At 40.2% G+C, this 19,279-nt stretch overlaps 2 protein-coding genes across 2 annotated transcripts; both read right to left on the bottom strand.

Annotated features, from left to right (window-relative positions):
• Positions 1 to 6,291: 6,291 nt before the first annotated feature.
• Positions 6,292 to 8,781, bottom strand: purbb (purine-rich element binding protein Bb). The gene has a single exon (XM_073478229.1). The coding sequence runs from the start codon at positions 8,770 to 8,772 to the stop codon at positions 7,855 to 7,857; it is 918 nt and encodes a 305-aa protein (XP_073334330.1). The 5' UTR covers positions 8,773 to 8,781; the 3' UTR covers positions 6,292 to 7,854.
• Positions 8,782 to 14,435: 5,654 nt separating this feature from the next.
• Positions 14,436 to 16,472, bottom strand: ved (ventrally expressed dharma/bozozok antagonist). The gene is made up of 3 exons (XM_073477462.1): positions 16,154 to 16,472; positions 14,999 to 15,249; positions 14,436 to 14,792 (listed from the first exon to the last, which is right to left on the bottom strand). Exons 1-3 carry the CDS (start codon positions 16,377 to 16,379, stop codon positions 14,436 to 14,438), a joined length of 834 nt encoding a protein of 277 aa, XP_073333563.1. The 5' UTR covers positions 16,380 to 16,472.
• Between the last annotated feature and the right edge of the window lie 2,807 nt (positions 16,473 to 19,279).

The following is a 19,279-nucleotide window of genomic DNA, read 5'->3' as shown; positions in this document are numbered from 1 at the left end:
AGCATCAATAAGACGTTTGTGCCGTGAAGCCTACTGAACACTGGTTTCAATTCCTCGTTGCAAACCACAGGAACACCATAATAAAAGACCTTTAAACAGGATATATATTTATAAGTTTTTAGACGTGCTGTGCAAATATTTTGGACGTCTAACAAAAGACTGAAACAACTCTGTTGTCCGTCCAAACGCTTTTGGAATCCACTGTGAGTCACTGCACTGGTACATACTTCACCTCATACTCACAGAGACCACATCCGTCAATACTGAGCTGCAAAGTCTTTTTATATTTAGGATCTGTTTTCATGCTGTTTCGGTTCTCGCAGCAGTCGGTGGATGGAGGATTTGTTCTGTTCAGCTGCAGCAGTGTGCCGTCAGCTCTCATTAGGAACCAGCGAGGAGCCGGCCTCTCACCTCCGAGCCGGGGGAATGAAGTTGTCTTGTAACACGCGACTTTACAGGCAGTGCATCTGCTTAGATATGCACAGAGGGCCTCATTAATGGAAGTGCTAGTTGAGTGCCTCTTAGAGCACACTCAGCAGAGCTATAATTTCCAGGAACATGACATGATTGTTCTTTTAAAACCTGCTCTCATCTCTTTTATTTTCTCCTTTTGTCTTGTCTCGGTCAAACAAACAGGACATGATTTGTTTTTTTTTCCCCAAACACTTTCATTAATAAGATACATGATTATTCTTTCAGAGTCTGTCTGTCAGACGGAGGCTGTTGAATCCAGTTGTCTGTCAGCGGAGGAAAAAACATCAGGTTGCCAACTTTCCATGGCACCTCAACAACGAAGCTGTCAGATTCAGACAGCCACCAAAACTGACTGCAGATAAACAACTGCTCATGGTTGCGACATTTCAGAAGGGAAATCATCTATGTCGAGGAACGATGGATTAAATGTGTGCCCTGATTAATGGAGTTTTGTTTCATACTATAATAAAGAGGTTTTCAAACTGTGAGGTAGAGTTGAAGCGTGAATCGTGAGTCATGACTCCGGACACGCTGACATGATACACATATTTTTAGATTCATACTTACACTGCCTGAGGATATCATCTCTGGTGTCTTTCACAAGTAACATCCACTCCTTATAACTGCAGAACTTGCCTGAGAATAATCAGGTTTTTAGGTTTTCTTCAGTATCAAAGTAATTCAGTGATAGTTGTCAGTACAACAGGAGCTGATAATAGCGATGTCAGCGCACTTATAATGGTGCCAAATTGGCGAACATCTTTCTGCAGAGCATTAGAGCCTCTATCGCCACCCTTGATTATCTTATACAATACACGGCCTGTGTGACTAATTAATGAGTCTAATAAGAATAATACAGAGGGAAGATCTTTGCTCCCAACCAGCCCTCATAAAGATTTCATTAAAATGTACTTTCGGTCGGTCGACCGATGTGAAAATTGGTGGCTATGTAGTTCAAAGACGGCTTATTACTAGGTGCTATTTCTAACTTATCATGTGAACGGAGATGTTGGTCCAGACTGAAATATCTTATTTCAGGCGTCAACAGTACTGCAGGTGCTGCTTTGTGCTGTCGAGGTGAGGAGGGAGCTGAGTCAGAAGGCAAAGCTCTCAGTTTATCAGTCCATCTACGTTCCAACCCTCATCGGCGGTCATGAGCTGTGGGTAGTCACCGAAATAACGAGATCTCAGCCTTACAGATGAGGAGCTCAGACATCAGGGAGCTCGGAGTAAAGCCGCTGCTCCTTGTCGTAGAAAATGAGCCAGCAGCTGGTTCGGGCATCTGATTATGATGGCCCCTGGGCAGCCTCCCTTTCGAGGCTTCTGAACTCATCCAACCGGGAGATGACCCCGGGGCAGACCCAGAATTCGCTGGAGAGATAACATATCTCATCTGGCATGGGAACACCTCGGGATCTCCCAGGAGGAGCTGGGAGAAGGATGTCTGGAATAACCTGCTGTCACCGCGACTCGACCCCGGATAAGATGAAGATGATGGGTGGGTTGATAGTGTATTGGTTGCGTGATCAGCTGTTGCAGCCCACTATACAACAGTGTTTACCAACACTGATGAAACTGAAGTGTAACTGAGTTGAACCGGTTGAGATTACCGAGCTAGATGGGCGGTGACGGTGTACAGGTGACAACTAGTAACGTCCAAAAATGGCTGATTTGCTGTTGATGACGTCAGATTCCCATTTCCCATCAGCCTCAGCTGCTCTTTGCATTTAGTTTTAATAAACATTATCATGCTAACACGCTAAACTAAGATGGTGAACATGTTAAACATTACTGAGCAAAATGTTAGCTTTGTTGACGTTAGCATTAAAGTACCACTGTGCAGCCTCACAGAGCTGTTAGCCTTTCAACAACTATCAGTTAACTTACTTTCACAACAGCTCGATAAAACTGTCTGCAGGTTATATTTCACATTGGTTATCGATGGAGCAGTGAAGAAACAGTCCAGAAGGCAGAATGTGAACATCTAATGGTGACAGAAAACTAAAGAAAAAAAGAGAAAACTGGCAAACGCACCATTATTAGAGCCAACACACTGTGAGAGCCAGAGCAGTTTTTCTCTGCTTGAAAAGATCAGACAGGAAGATGCTTGGCTGTGGTGAAGTATGAGGTGTGAACATCACCACAGCACCTCTGCCAGGAGTGGAGTGATGACTTCCTCCGCGTTTTGAAAGGTAAACTTCCCTGATTAGATTATTTTCTTACATTTTCTTCGGCTATTAAGAAACATAACCTAATTCATCACGACATGAAAGAGAAGAAGTCAGGACAAAAATCACTAATGAGGAGCCGACGGGAGGCTCGGATAAACGTATGCAGATAAATGTAGGTCAAAAACCGAAACAGAGATAGTCAGCGGCAGACAACAAGCCGACCTATTATTGACAATACTCTGTATTGGATTGTATGCTTCATGGGAGATGTGTTTGTTGAGACATGATCTGTGGATTAATGGCCTCCATTACTACGAGAGGACGACATGAACAAATGAACCAATCACTTAGTTTTCTTGAAATGTATTTGATTATCTGCAGAAATCGCACACTGAAGCGAAAACTGTTTCTTCTGCCTGCAAAAAGTAATCAATCTGAAAAAATAACAAAAAATACATGTACTTAAAGGAACAGTTCACCCAAGAAAGAAAATTCAGTCTTTACCTCCTCAACCACATGCTGATGGAAAGTCAGGTGAAGTCTCGTCGAACACAAAACATTTCTGGAGCTTCACAGCAAAACAGCGTCGCAGCATTCTCCTAAACAACTGAAGTAGATGGGGACTTCGTAAAAAACACAAAAGAAAACATAAAATGGCTCCATACGGCTCATCCAGCATGATCCAAGTCTCTGTAAGCCCAGAGTCCTAAATTGATTTTAAAAGACGTTATTAACACACTTTTTAAGGTGAAATCTTCACTCTAGCTGCTCATGGTGGTGCTGTATGAGCTCGACCACGCCTCAAGGTGTAAATAACGTCTTTTCAAATCGGTCTGGGATCTCGTCGCTTCAGGAAGCTTGGATGACGGCAGACGAGCTGCACGGAGCAGTGTTAACTTTGGCAGCCATTTTAATATTTTGTATGGAAAATGTGCATCTGCACAGTAATGAGTAATCAGATGTGATCTCTCTTTGAATTGTGGTGGAGTTAAGTGTCATAAAACGGAAATACTTGAGTAAAAGTAAGTAAAGTAGGTAAATCTAAGGACTAACGAGCCACTTTGACCAACTGACCTCTCCCCGCTGACGACACAATGAACAGACATGAGGACCACGAACAAAACGTCTCTGTAGTACCTGCCTCGTGTGGGCCGCATGTGAGCCGATCTCAGCACAATCGCACTGTTGTACGAGAGTGTCCCCCGGCAATCAGGTCCTAATGGCACAGCTGACTCCTTGACCAGGAATGTCAAGTCTGTGGAGGCCTCGCACATTAAAATAGCCAGCGTGCCCTGTCAGCACACCCTCACAAGCGTACACAGGGAGGCCTAACAGCTGCCAGATTCACACAACTACTGAGTGCCGAGGAGGAGAAGAAGAAGCAACAACAGGAGAAGAGATCAGCACGAGGGGAGGAGATCAGATTACCCTGAAGTCTCTTCTTCTTCTTCTTCCTCTTCCTCCCCCCCTCTCTGCTCCTCACACCACAGTCAGGAAACACGCTCAGCTTTGCACAAAATACACTCGTGTCATTCTGTAAGCGCGCCGAGGGACGTGGCGGTTAGAGACACCAGAGCGACCTCGACTAAACGGCACATCGTCTTGATTTGTTTTGGATTAATGAACAAGCTCTTGTTGTGTGGAGCTGCTTCCTGTCGACGGTCTTTATTAACCTCAGAGACAGCTGCTGCGTGTGTGTGTGGAGACAGCAACTGTAAAGCATATGCTCCTCGTACCCTGCTAGAAACGACTATTGGATGTTGAATTATTAAAGGAACAGTTCACCCAAAAACTAAAATTCAGCCATCATCTGCTCACCTTTCATGCTGATGAAAAGTCAGGTGGAGTTTCGTCATCCACAAAACATTTTTGGAGCGTCACAGCAAAACGGCGTCGCAGCATTCTCCTAAACAACTGAAGCAGATCAGATGGAGACCAAAAACACATAAAATGGCTGAGGTGGTGGTGTATGAGCCCGACCACATGTCAAAGTGTAAAATCAGTCAATTTCAAATCAGGAAATCATAGGAAATCGGGCTTCAGGAAACTTGGAACGTTTTGTGGCATGACGATGAGGAGATAATGACTGAATGTTCACTTTTGGGTGATCTGTTCCTTTAATGTGTTGATTATTTTCTGGATTTATGGGTCATAACTCTTGAAAAACAGTAAAAATGCCTGTTATAGTTTCCCAGAGCCAAAAACAGATTGATGAATCCCTTTTAAACAATCAGTAGACATGTTCTGATTCCACTTATTCCTTCCTGATACCAACACCACGACCTTAACTTTGCGTATCAACCAATATCGAGTACCAATCCAATGCTGAATACTGCCATCACTGTATGGATGTTACGTTATGGATGTGCTTGAAGTCGCACAATTGGCTTGTGGCTCATGAACATTAGCTACTATCTGTTAGGTTGCGTACAGGTGTAGACTAGGGGATGCTGCCTGACTGGAGCACGATGAGCACTTTTACTTCATCATGTTGGAGGTAGTAAACTAAAGTTACAGATTCATTCTGCATCGATTCAACTTTGTTTGAGCCTTTTTTGCTTTTAGTATTTTTCCTTTGTTTCCTTCAAGCACAACAGTCCTCTGTTAGCTGACAGTAAACTGGTTAAACAAGATTACAAAACAGTTTAAGGAGCAAATAGAAACGTGTGCACATCCAGGCAGCTCAAGCTGAAGCTACAACACACAGCTCAACCAACAAGAAACTAAATTAGCAACAATTCTGAGGTTTGATTTATAGTTTGAGTCGTTTGGTACCAGAGAATGAGAAAAAAGTTCTAGTTCGATCTTCTCAATGCGAGTATTTCTGCTTTTATGACTGCAAACTGATCATCTTTTGGGTTTTGAACTGTTGGTTGCACAAAACGAGACATTTGAAGACGTCCAGTGGACCTTTTCGCTGCTTTCTGGCATTTTTTAAAAAACCAAACGATTCATCAATGAGAGCTGCAACGAGAAGTCGATTCATTGAAAGAAAATGAATCACCGACACCATTTCCGCTGCTTTTCTGTGAACGGGTCTTTGGGTTTTGGACAGCTGGTTGGACAAAAGAAGCAATTTGAAGATGTTACACCGGCTCCTGAGCTTTTATAGATTTAACGATTGATTCATTGTGAAAATACTCTGCAGATTTATCAATAATGAAAACAAAAGGTTAGGTTCAGCCTTGGTTATGTGGTCAAAGCTTCGTGTGACATCTTCTTAAATCCTCACACTGACCTCTTCAGCGAAAGCACAATAATCCTGGTCTGGATTTGATATTACTGGATTTCCCAGGAAGGATTTCTCTGCTGATCACGCAACTTCAGGCAAAAAAAAAAATGCTGAGAGAGAGAGAGAGAGGCAAAATCATGACATCAGAAACATTATAAAAGTGGCCGTCACATGCTGATCAGAAGGAAACTTCTGTTAATCGATTAATAATTTAATTTTATTAAGTAAAAATGTAAAAAACTCTTGTTTCAAGCTTCACAAAAAAAAAAAGTGCTTCTTTTCTCTGGTTTATCTTCCTGTAAACTGATTTTCTTTGGGTTTTGGACTCCTTGAGGAAAAGAAAACAAGCAATTTCCATATTTTCAAACATTTTAAAAGGATTAATGAATCGAATAATAATGAAAATAATCATAATTCAGAGTGAATAGATTATCTTTATGAAAACAGGGAGTTAAAAATATACAGTCACAACATGGTTATTGCATTTAAAGCTGTTTTAATTAAGGAAGTGTTATACTTTCACTCAAAATGAAAAATAATCTGGAGGTTTGAGTCACAACTTTGTTTTAAGAAATTAACCTTTTTTTTGTTTTTAAGTCTTGAAATTCTTTTACATTATACATTTTTTTTTTTCCATTATAAGTATTTCAAAATATCATTTGCTGGTTTGTTCAGTAATATTTTTCCTATAAGTAGAATCTCATGTCAATATAGTTCTCTTTTTGAAAACAAAACAAAAGAAAACAGAAGAAACATCCATCAGTGTGTTTCTGTCCAGGGTCTTCACGTGTTGGACGATGTTGGGTCAGAAAAGAGGCCCGTGGTTCTGGACCACGACAGAGAGGCTGATGGTTGAAAACTCATCGCTGACGCCGCTCTGCAGTCCTGCAGAAGAAGCTCTGCTGCATCTGATGCTGCGCTCCCGGATATTTGGACCCTTGTAGCGGCACGTGGGAGCGAATGAGCATCGATTAAAAAAAGTCCTGTTTATGTCTGTGTGTTGTCCCTGGTGTCTTCTCAAAGCCGTTGATCTCAAACACCAGGGATGCTCTGGTGCGAGGAGACACGCTGCTCTTCCTCTTTTCCTGAATCTGACTGAAAAACTATGAATTTTTGCCAAGATCGTATGTATAACATAAAACCCAGCTGATCCTCACTGTAAAATGACTACTGGAGTCAAAAGCTTTAGTTTAGGCCCTTGTTGTCTGGGCTTAAAAATAATCCCCTCAGTAACTTCCCCTAACATTTTGGGTAATCTTATAGATTAACTGCCAGCTGCTGCTGCTGCCGTCGCTGCTGCTGTTTGTTTGACAGCTCTCCACCTGCTCACATACATCTAATGCAAAAAAAACATCCAGCGGCTTTCTATACATTCCTCTCAGGGTTCATCTGACCGACTTGCAAAAACAAAAAACTGCCCTCTGGAGGAGAGACCTGGACTGGAACAGGAATACAATGGATGCGATAAAAACTCTCTCCTTAAACCGAGTAAGGAAAACATCTTAAACAGGTTGACTCCTCACTCTTTTTTTTAAATATAAACTATGTTGCAGATAGGAAAGCATTCATTGGCTTCATAAAAACCAATCTGCTGGTTTTAGTATTCTTTCTCTCTCCTCTTTTTTCCTCCTTTTTTTTTTTTTTTACAATAAAGCATAACTCTTTTTTTTTCTTCTTCTTCTTCAGCCAATGAGATTCATCTCATTTACACATTTAGTCCACTTTCAGAGGTTCACACAAACCACTCCAACCCTCAACCCTACAAACTTTTTTTTTTAGGATAATACACCAATAAATCCCTGCACATGTATTTTTTTTTTTTAATTTTTTTAACGCCACGATACTTTAGTAGGCTATTACAGCACGATTTGTCATGCACTTTATCTTGTCTTTTTTTTTTCTCACAATACCCCTACACTGCAGATCTGTCACGTAGCTGGACTAAACAACTTTGTTTTCGTGTCGTTTGTTTCCTCCTCAGTCGTCCTCCGCTTCATCTCCCTCGGACTCGTCTCTCCTCTCGTACATTTTATCCCTCTGCCTCTCCTGGATCTCCTTCATCTCCTCGGCGTAGCGGCTGAACGCTCCCCCGAACTTGCCCCAGGCTTTGAACGGGATGGTGATAGAGTTCCTGTAGCTGGGCTTCACCTCGCTCACCCGCAGGAACACTCCGTATTTGTTGGACCCGACGTCGAAGAAGAACCGCTTGGAGTCCACCATGATGGAGGTGCCCTCGGGGAGCTCGCTGTACCCCCCGGCGGCCGTGCCCCCGGCCAGCTCCTCGTCGTCTCCCCCGTAATCATCTATGAGCTTAGCGAGGGCGTCTCTGAACTCTATCAGCCCCTGCGCCGGAAGGGCTATGGTCTGGCCGGCCAGCATGCCGCCCACAGGGCCCCCGACCCCGAAGCCAGGTCCGCGGTTAACGGTCTGCCGGATCCGGAGGAACCTCCCCCGCTGGTTCTCCTTCAAGTCCAGGTAGTACTTGCGGTTCTCCCGGACGAGAAACTCGCTCTTGAGCGCTCGCCTGGGCCCGCCGTCCTCACCCACGCTGGCCTGGGCTATCTGCTCCGGGCTGCTAGGCCCCAGCTGGGCGTAGTGCTCGATGAAATCCCCGAGGTAGTCGCGGAACTCCGCCGCCACCGACAGCGAGAGGGTCAAGCGACTCTTGGAGCCGCCGGCCCCGACCTCGGCGATTTTGATGAACCTGCCCTTGCTGTTCTGCTTGACGTCCAGGTAGAAGCGCTTGTTCTGGATGTCGAGCCTCTTGGACGCCAGCTCCTGGGTCTCCTGGTCCCGCTGGAAGTGCTGGAAGCCGCCTCCACCTCCTCCTCCTCCCCCGCTGCTGCCGCCGCGCTCACTCCCGCTGTCTCCATCCGCCATCTTCAGCTCCACCATTCGGCTTCTGCCCCTCTCTCCTGCGTAGCTGCTTTCTGCGCGCGCCCGACAAACGCGCGCACCCTTCACGGTTGCCACTTTAAGGGGAAGGGTTCCGATTGGCCCGCGCGTCTGCCACTCCTGCGAGTTCACACGGTTACGGCTTTCCCATTGGTCGGTTGATTTTGTCCGTCACGCCCACACGTAAAATCTCTCGTTAGCCATTGGTTGAGAGCGGAGTTCCGCTTGCGTACTTCTTGTTCGTCCCCCTCCGCCGCCGGTTGTGAAATCTCCTGTTTTTATGACATAATATGTTGGAAAGTTATGTTTTTAAATTGTTTTGGCTTCGGCTCGTAAAAGTGTGTCGACATACTTTGTTTTCCTGCTTACAATTATAGTGGAGAGGAATCTGGGAGGATTTCAGGGTTGTGTTTTTATATGAGCAAAATTACTTCAGTGACTTCTTCTAGATTAATTTACACTGACGACATTTTAAATATCTTTCTGTTATTACCAGTGGTGGAAAAACCTCTTTTACCTAAGCTCATGTAGCGTCAATCATCAAGATATGGTGTTAAAATGTTACTATGATAAAAGTGAAAGTCGCTTACACAAGCAGTACTTGAGTAAAAGTCTTACAATATCTGATAATAAATGTATTTAAGTATGAAAAGTACAAGTAAAAGTAATTTAAAAATATATTTACATGTATATAAATACTGTATACTATGGGTCGAGCAGTTATATTCAACATTTTTCTGATGATTGGAATCAGTTTTTTGTTATGAGATTGCCAAATAATAAATAAATGCAGTAATCTGCAAAGTAGCTAGTAACTTTAGTTATCAAATAAATGTAGTTGAGTAAAAAGTACAATATTTGCCTCCAAAATGTGAGTGGACTCATAGTAGCAGTAAAATGCTAGTAAAGTAAAATGGAATTACTCAAGTAAATAACAAGTACCTCAAAGTAACTAGTTACTTTAGTTATCAAATAAATGTAGTGGAGTAAAAAAAAAGTACAATATTTGCCTCCAAAATGTAGTAGAGTGGAAGTATAAAGTATCAGAAAATGGAAATACTCGAGTAATGTACCTCAAAAGTGTGCTTAAGTACAGTACTCGAGATAAATGTACATACATCACTACATGCATTAATGTGTTAGTACACCTCACTGGTGGAGATTGTCAAGATGGAGCTGATTTTATCTACTTAATATGCAGCTGTGTAGTTTAAATCTGTAACATTGCATCATATTTTAAAAGCTAATTACATGTTTTGTCTTATTTTGAAAAGCTTTCAAGTAAATGTAGTGGAGTAGCAGTATAAAGTAGCATAAAGGGGAAATACTCAAGTAAAGTACCTGGAAATCGTATTAAAGTCCAGTAACTGAGTAAATATATTTAGTTAATTAACACAATAAGCTACTGGTTGATCCAGAACCAAATCAGGATCAGTCTACTGAACTTCACTGCTAATTAATTAATTAAAGAAGAAGAAGAATGTTTTGTTTCTTCTTTCAAATGTTACATATTCTCATTTTATGTTATATGAACAGTCAGACCTGTCATTTTGAAATACTAGTTTGCAGTCCTGCATTTGTTTTGGAAATTTAGTATTAAACGCACTTTAGTTTCAGAGTAGGGCATCAAAATGTTTGACCTCAAATCTACTGTTCTCCGTGATGTCACAGCTGTCACAAAACACACATGTTGCTGTGATAAGATGCCAACTATCAACAGGAAACCAAACAGGAAACCTTCTCAAGTTTCACTTTCTCTATACGTACCATTTTTAGGTACTTGTGCTGGTTGTTTTAATTTCCTCCTTCTTTATAATCACAACATTTCACAGGGGAATATTGTACTTTTACTCCACTACATTAACAGCTTAAGTTACTTTTTAGATGAAAGTTTTACATACAGAACATCAGTGTTGAGGGGGTTACGTTAAAAATGTAATGCGATACAGTTACTAATGAACTGTTAAAAAAAATTAGTCAGCAACGTAATCCAAGTATCACAGTATTAAAGTATTGTAACTTGATTACTCACTGTTACTTTCTGAGAAAACACATTTTAACAAGTGTATTTGTTTCATGTGGGACCAGAGTTTACGTTAGTAATCTCCTTTTTTTACTGAATGTACCTTTAATCTAATTACATCTTTGTTTTTGTAACTTTACCTGAATTTAGTTACTTTTTTTGTATCCTGTTACATGTATTCTGTTACTCTCCAAGCCTGAAAAACATACAGTATATAAAATATGCTGCATTATTATATGTAAGGTAATTACAGCTTTCATACTATTTTATTAAACAATCCAACATTGAAAAACATATAGTAGTTATGATACAAGTCTCTACATAAAGACAACTTTAAGTACATTCTGGTGCCAATACTTGTGTACTTTTACTTATAATGAATGCATGATATTATCTTGTAACAGAATACTTTCACACCTGAGTACTTCCATGTGTAAGCAGTAGCAGCAGTAGGTGCTGGCTACATGTAAACAGTAGTTACATTATTATTGCAGTACCTTTCTGTGTCCACAGGTGGCAGCAGAGCTTCATTTTCTCTCAGGTGATGTGTGTTCACAGGTTTCCTCTCACTTCCTTCCTCCCAGCTGGACGTGTCAGCGGCACCTGTGAGCTCAGAGCTTAAACCACAGCAGAAATAAACCCCACTGACACTGTGGAGGGTTTCTGCAGCTGTTTGTTTCACTCTATCTGCCCTGCGTTGTGTTTATGCAGCGAGACAGTTGAAAATGACATTTCTGTCGGGTGTAAAGGTGTCAGCTCACCTGAGAGCTGGATAACTTGGTGATGAAAAGCTGGATTCTCTCCTGAAGGACGTGTGATGGTTTGGAAAATTATATTAAGTATTTGTACACAAGGAAGTACAATTTTACAGTAGAAATACTGAAGTCATGAGTCCAGATTCACCCAGAATAAAAAGTATGCACTGCGGCCAGCAACCAGACTCTGTACACATTTCTGAGCATTTAAGAAAAAAAAATCACACATTTCATTCTTGATTTTGAGGTATTTGTACTTTACTTGAGTATTTCCATCGTCTGCTATTTTATACTCCTTCTCCACTTCATTTTGGAGGGAATATTGTACTTTTTACTCTACTACATTTATTTGATAACTTTAGTTACTAGTTGGATTACAGATTACATGCTATCATGATGATATACGAGCTAAAGTAGTGGATTTTTAATGTATTTGTTTTATTGACATTCAGATGAAGAAAACACTGAATATCATGTACTCAAGTAATATCTGAGATGCTTGTACATTACTTATGTATTATTATTTCCACTGTAACTGAGTACATTCAATCGAGTAGTATATCGTACTAAAGAACAGTTTTGAGGTATTTTATTTGAGTATTTGCATTATCTGCTATTTTATACTTCCTCTCCACTACATTTATTTGATTTATTTGATGATGACAACATATTTAGTCTGAAGAATATCAGGATCAGTCATGTAAACACCTCTTCATGTCATTAAACTCACTGAATTCCCAGAAATATAACCAAGAACATGATGTCAGTTTTCTCATTGGCAGCTCAGGAAAAACAAACTGTTCTTCTGAATATGATTTCTCAATAATTGTGCAACATTAAAAACCCAAAAGCTGAAATCTGACTCCATCGTGGTGCCAGAAAAACAGCCTGTGTTCAGCTTTGTGACGATACATTTCCAGCTAATCCAAAAAGGGGTTTTTAAAGAGTTATTTATCTTACGAAGGAGGAGACTTTCCTTTTGAAAAGTAACTAAAGCTAGTAAAAGGTGCAATATTTGCCTCTGAGATTTAGAGGAGGAGTGTTGCATAAAATGGAAATACTCAAGTAAAGTACAAGCACCTTGCATGTACTAAGTTACACTGGAAATAATCTCAGATATATAGATGTTGCATGTAATCTGAAAAGTAACTATTAACTAAAGTTATTAAATTAATGCAGTGGAGGAAAAGTACAAGAAGTATAAAGGAGCAGAAAATACTCAAATAAAGTACCTCAAAACTGTACGATATACAGTACTTGATTGAATGTACTTAGTTACACTGGAAATAATAAAACTTAAGTAATGTACAAGCATCTCAGATATGTACTTAAGTACATGAGAATCTGTGTTTTCTTCATCTGAATATCAATAAAACAAATACATTAAAAACTCACTACTCTTATATCATCATGATGGCATGTAATCTGTCATTTATCTAGTAACTCAAGTAAAAAGGTACAATATTTGCCTCCAAACTGTAGAGGAGTGGAAGTATAAAGTAGCAGAAAATGGAAATACTCAAGTAAAGTACAAGTACCTTGAATTTGTACTTGAGTAAATACACTTAGTTACATTCCACCACTGGAGAAACCATTCAGTAAAAGAAAGCACAGAAACATGAGGAGATTTTTTGTCATCATTAAAGAAAATAATGTTGTGTGCTAATCATTCATTCCCTTTTCTTTACTGTCTCACAGGCTGCACAGTAATCTATTACTTTGAGAAGTATTCAGATTCTAATGTACATAAAAGTACATACGAAGGGAAAAAGAAGCCCATCATCACAACGTAATGGAGCCTGTGTGAGTGTTAACATGTATCACTGAATAATTAATGCAGTAATGAGCGGTGAGCACTATTGATGAGTGACTTCCTCGGTATCTGTGTCTATAACCGTTCTCAGAATAGGTGAGAGTGGGTGTGGCTTCTACTGGAAATGGGCGTGGCCACAAGAGAGTTATATGTTATGAATCATTAAGCGGCGCTGGGTGCGATTAACCAGAAGTGCTGATATTGATCAGAAGTCGCACAGCCTCAGAACTGAGCTTCAGATCAAGGTTTATCACAAGAGTAAGAGAAGACACAACTATCTGTGATTAAACTTTAAACAGCCAGCAACCCGACACAGGAATCAACCCTGGTGAGCACGATTTTATCAACGCATCCTCATATTTAAACCACTGATTAATGGATTGATTGTCGGTGATTCCCAAAACGACACACGACTGTTGCAGCGTACCAGTGAGAGGCATACTGGACCTTCGTCACAGGTCGGTGAGTCAAACACGACTTGGTCGTACAGGATGCAAACAGCAGTCTACTGGGTGAGAGTCCATCCCGACCCGACCATCCATCTCCTGATTTCCATCACCTGACTTCCTCCTTTGCTGCTGTAATTACTACCACAGCCATCAGAGGTCGCCGCCGAACAAGAAACTTAAATACGGGATGAATTTGCTGCTTTCAATGTCAAGAGTCAAAGCATCTTATCTCATAAACGGATCATGTGATTTGTATGTTAAAGCTTGATTTGGTTTTCACCTTCAGAATATATGGATTAAAACACATCAGAGAACTTGTTAAGTTTTAAAAATGATTTTATTTTAACAATCTGATTTACAGCAACATAACAACAATCTATTAAAATCAAATTTAAATAAATCCAAACTTTACATCAGATACACACACAGATCACATCGATATTGCACACCACCCTGTTTGTTCACGAGTCGAGATTCACAGCAGTAACTCTGCCCACATCTGTCTCTATCAGCATCGATCCTATTAGGATAAGATGAGGTGATCGATAATCAATCGATTCAGTCTCATTTTGTCTCACAGTGAAGATGAAAGTAGCAGCACAGGCTCATCGGGCCGGACAGTATCAGTAGTACTGAGGGTAACCCGGGTACGAGCCCATGAGTTGAGGTGTGGTGGAGGGCAGCATGACTCCTGGGAGGCTGTTGTACTGGTAGAAGGAGTCCAGAGGCAGAGATGAGACGCTGGACAGAGGGGAGCTGTACTGCAGGCTGTGTGGATGGACGTAGGAGGCAGCAGACGGGCCTTCTGCCGCTGCTACCGCTGCTGCTGCGTGGTACCTCGGGTACGGACCGGGCCTGTACGCCTGCAGCTCCGGGTAATGCATCAACTGAGAGGCGACGTTTGCCTGACAGGCGTGAGCCAGGGCGTCCTGCACCGTCCGCTTCAGCTTCATCCGCCGGTTCTGGAACCAGTTTCTGATCTGAGGAGGAGAAAAAAAAAGTCTCATGAGGAAAAGTTCTGTCAAATATTAACATTTAAATTAGCCTCTGTTAGTGAGCATCAGGGGCACGAGTCAGGATTTATTAAAAGATACTGCGGTCATCATCACTGATACGTACTACATTACATACTGAACACAGACGTCTCTCACTGAGCGATTATCGATAACAGATCGAGGATCGTTACCTGTTTGTCGGACAGGTTGAGCTTCTTGCACAGCTCGGCCTTGTCTTGTGTTCCCAGGTAAGCGTTCCTCTTGAACGCCCTCTCCATGCTGCTGATCTGCTCTGCTGTGAAGGCCGTACGAGGCCTCCTCCCTGACGGAGGCGACGCCGGCGAGGAGGTGGAGGTGCAGTCTGTGGAGAGGGAGTGACCTCCTTCACTCTCGTAGCCGGAGGTCTCCTCCTCTGTGCCGCTGCTGAATCCTGCCTCGGACACTGCAGGAGGAGAAACCAGCGTTAGAGACGTTCGACTCTTCAGAGTTAGGATGTCACATTAAAACACTGATGGAAGATTCAGAGCCTTTAGTGAAGTAAAAATACTGATACCACTCTGTAAAAATACTAATAAATCGACTAATTGATTAATCGACCAGGCATCTTAGTTTAACTTTAACTTCACATCTGACAAAAGATCATATTTTATAAACTCTTCATGTGTTTTGAGTTCAAGAATCTTAATTAAAGAAATAATAGTAACTCAATTTATCAGATTAATATAGTCAAGTAAAAATATACAATGTTTCCCTCTGAGGTGTGGTGGGAGTAGAAAATACTCAAATTATTCAAATACTCAGAATATATTTTAGATTATTTTATTAATTTCTTTCTTTTTATTCTGACCAGTGGTGGATTTGAGCAAAAAGTTAAAGTATCTGATATTAAATGTACGTAAGTATCACAAGTACAAGTAAAAGTAAAATACTGAATTAATTGAATCTGTTTTTTTTTTATCTGATTGCCAATAAAAATGATTTTAAAATGTTCTGCTTTCACTCTGATGCAGCATGTAATCTGCAAAGTAACGAGTAACTAAAGGTATCAAATAAAAAGTACAATATTTGCCTTCAAAATGTAGTGAGGTGGAAGAATAAAGTAGCAGAAAATTGAAATACTCATGTTAAGTACCACATAATTGTATAGTATAAATACTTAGTTACATTGTATCACTGCCAATTTCTTATCAATAGTACAGATAGTTCTATTTCTTTAATGCACATTTTTACATTTATATCACGTTATTCTTCATTATCTACTCTATAATCTATATTTTCTGGGACGTTTCTCTTCTAGGAGCAGCAGAAACGGATCAGTACAGATGTTCTGATTGTTCTGAAAGTACCTTGGTTGTTGTTGTGTGAAGTTTGGTGCTGCAGACTGACTCCATCCAGGTTCTGGCTCCTGTTTTCTTCCTGCTCTGTTAAACTCTCAGACTTTGCTTTACAGTAAAAACCCGGCAGACTCTCTGCATGAGTCCCACAGGTGGTGGGTCCAGAGGCAGAGACGGCGTCCGTCCCTGCTGGCTGGCTGCTCTGGGCCATCCACTCGATAGAAAAGTGTCCTCTCATGGCTGCAGAGTGCTGAAGTTTGGTCCTGTAGAGTAAATCCAGAGTGGAGGTAAAGGTCTGCCGGTGATGTCCTGGTCCTGGAGGAGTCTTGACTGCCTCCCATCACAGCTCGTCTGTATTTATAGGAGGCGTCCCTCCTCGGGTCAGACTCCCTGAGCCTGGAGATCAAAGCACACATCCTCCCTGCCTCCACCCTCCTCCTTCAGTTTTCACAACTGGAGTAATTAAGACGTCTCATTCAGTCTCAATGAGGCTGTTACAACAAGGCTCCAGTGAGTCTGGAGGAACCCCCCTCCACCTCCTCCACCTCTCCTCCTTCCTGCCTCCAAAAACAGATAATAGACACACCTCACCTCAAAGTGTCTGCATCTCCTCTGCAGTCACATCCATACTGTAAATACAGATGATGGGAGCAGTTTCAGGCAATAAAAGATCAGATCAGAGTCCCTGTCTGAGCTGAGCTCCACAAACTCGTCTGCTCATTTAGCTGTTTTAATTTACAGATAATTCTCCTGTAGGACGACAAACTGACCGGAGAGTGAAGACGCTGCGGTCAAGAGAAATAAAACATCATTAACTGAGTTTATATGACTTGATAACGGTGTTTATCATGACTTGTTAACAGTCTCTCTGAAGGGAAGCAGTGATGTAACTAAATACATTGACTTGAGTACTTTTTCTGCTACTTTATACCTCCACCACATTTATCTGATAACTTTAGTTAGAAAAATGTAGAATATTAGATTCAATAATCAGTCGATCCATCGTGTAATATGTACTTTACACAACACTGGTTCATATGTTGAACGTATTTCTATTTTTATTCTGAAGATGTTTGGTTTTAAGACTTCAGTACTTGTACTTTACATGAGTATTTTCATTTTCGGCTACTTTATACTCCACTACATTTCATGATAACTTTAGTTTTTCTAGTCTAGAGCCCGACTGATACATCAGTTAACCAGTTTTATCAGCTGATATCCAAAATATATCAGTATCGGCTTATATATGTTGCCCGAAACGCACTGATGTTTATTTTTTATAGAGGTCATAACGCTTGTGGTGATTTAAAATGATTAAATCCTCTGTGAAGTTTCCTGTTTTGGTGCTGTGATGTCATTTAGACAATAAAGTTTGCAAAATCAGGCCCCAAAATCCAGTATCGGCCTCTACTCCAGCTCTACTTACTTTGCAGATAGCACTTTTTACAACACTGTTAAAGGGTGAAGAAGTGATTCAAATGGCGTTTTTTGTCCTACAATAACCACTTTAATCAGAATTTATTATCTGCTTCATGAGATTAATTCATATAAAAGAAGAAAAAACATTTACATAACTTGTATAAACTTGTTTTTGTTGACACCAAACGTCAAGACTCAAAACTACAAATATTCTGTTTAACTCTTGTTTTATATCTATTAACATAACTTTATTTATTTGTGTTTATTGTATTATTCTGGGGACACAAAAGATGTAGATGTGGAGCGTTCAGTATCTCATTTCTGATTTTTAAAAATGTTAATTATTCACATTCAAAGACATAAAACACAAATTGTAATAACATCACCGCTGGCTTCTGGAAATCAGGATGAGAAATCATGAGATTTTTCTGCAGATGAGAAAAAAAAGTCATTAATCAGACTGCGATCATCATGTTCAGTCACTCACAGGCTAAAAGTCACATTAAAATCTTGGGTGAGCTTCACTTGAAGAGGAGCCTTCAGGTTAATTAGCAACACAATCAGCTGTGAGTGGTTTAAAACGACGGCAACAGATAATCCCGAGATGATCCCAGATTAAAGGCAAACTGTCTGAAAGTAACCTGATATTTAACATGATGGGCTTTCAGCTCGTGTTATCTGTCTTTTAATTGATCAGGATTTAGGTAAAAATGATCCAACAATCATGTCAGATCAATAAATACATCATGTTCTAGTGTCGTATTAACAAGAAACAGACATTTGTTGAGAAATATAAAGTAATTAAGACACTACGGACACAAAACTGAGCCATATTTTCCTCTGAAATTTAGTGGAGAAGACGTAAAATTTGTTTAAATTTATTATACAATTATTATTATTTATTATATTTATTTTTCTTCATCTTTCCACAATTGTATTTACTTAAACGTGGATTTATTTGTCTGTAGATTTCCACATTTTCATTTTCTTATTTATTATTATATTTGTTTTTCTTTATATTTTTACCCATTTCTTCTTTTAATTTATCCTCTTTTTATATCCACAGTGATTTCATTATTGTTTTACAGATTTATTCGTTATTTTATGACTCCATATTTTTAAAGCAGACGTGTGAGGATTTGCTGCTTTTATAAACTAATCCCAGATGATCCCAGATTAAAGACAAACTGTCTGAAAGTAACCTGAGATGTAACCTGATATTTAACATGATGGGCTTTCAGCTCGTGTTATCTGTCTTTTAATTGATCAGGATTTAAGTAAAAATGATCCAACAATCATGTCAGATCAATAAGTACATCATCTTCCAGTGTCGTATTAACAAGAAACAGACCTTAATGGCATTTAAATGTTTTTGTTTGTTTGTATTCAAAAGTACAAATTCACTCTGCAGTTCCTCCAGTTATCTGTGAATACATCCTGAACATGGAGCTGAGATTTGTCTCTTTATATTTTTAATCACCTGACATTTTTATATAAAGTCACAGGCGTGCCATGAGAATTAAAACATCAGTAAAAAAAATAATAAAAGAATGAATAAGTAAATAAATACGATGTACGAAAAAATAAAGGCAAAGGGGAAAAAATAAGAAACAAATAAAATCAGAGACAAGAAACAAAGCAACCGGCATAAAGTAACCAACATGAACCTGATACCAGCCGGACTAAAGGACTTAAAAGTGTACTTAAGTGCGGGCCTTG

Source organism: Pagrus major, chromosome 12 (assembly GCF_040436345.1).
Source record: "Pagrus major chromosome 12, Pma_NU_1.0".
Classification (NCBI taxonomy): Eukaryota; Metazoa; Chordata; class Actinopteri; order Spariformes; family Sparidae; genus Pagrus; species Pagrus major.
The sequence above is the reverse complement of the archived record's forward strand: the minus strand, read 5'-3'. Positions and strand labels throughout refer to the sequence as shown.

Bases quoted from the DNA above. Each gene is read 5' to 3' on its own strand.
- purbb (XM_073478229.1), bottom strand. From the start codon at position 8,772: ATGGTGGAGCTGAAGATGGCGGATGGAGACAGCGGGAGTGAGCGCGGC.
- ved (XM_073477462.1), bottom strand. From the start codon at position 16,379: ATGAGAGGACACTTTTCTATCGAGTGGATGGCCCAGAGCAGCCAGCCA. The intron at 15,250-16,153 runs GTACTTTCAGAA...CTCCTCCTGCAG, and splicing joins TTCACACAACAACAACCAAG to TGTCCGAGGCAGGATTCAGC. The intron at 14,793-14,998 runs GTAACGATCCTC...TCTCCTCCTCAG, and splicing joins TCAACCTGTCCGACAAACAG to ATCAGAAACTGGTTCCAGAA.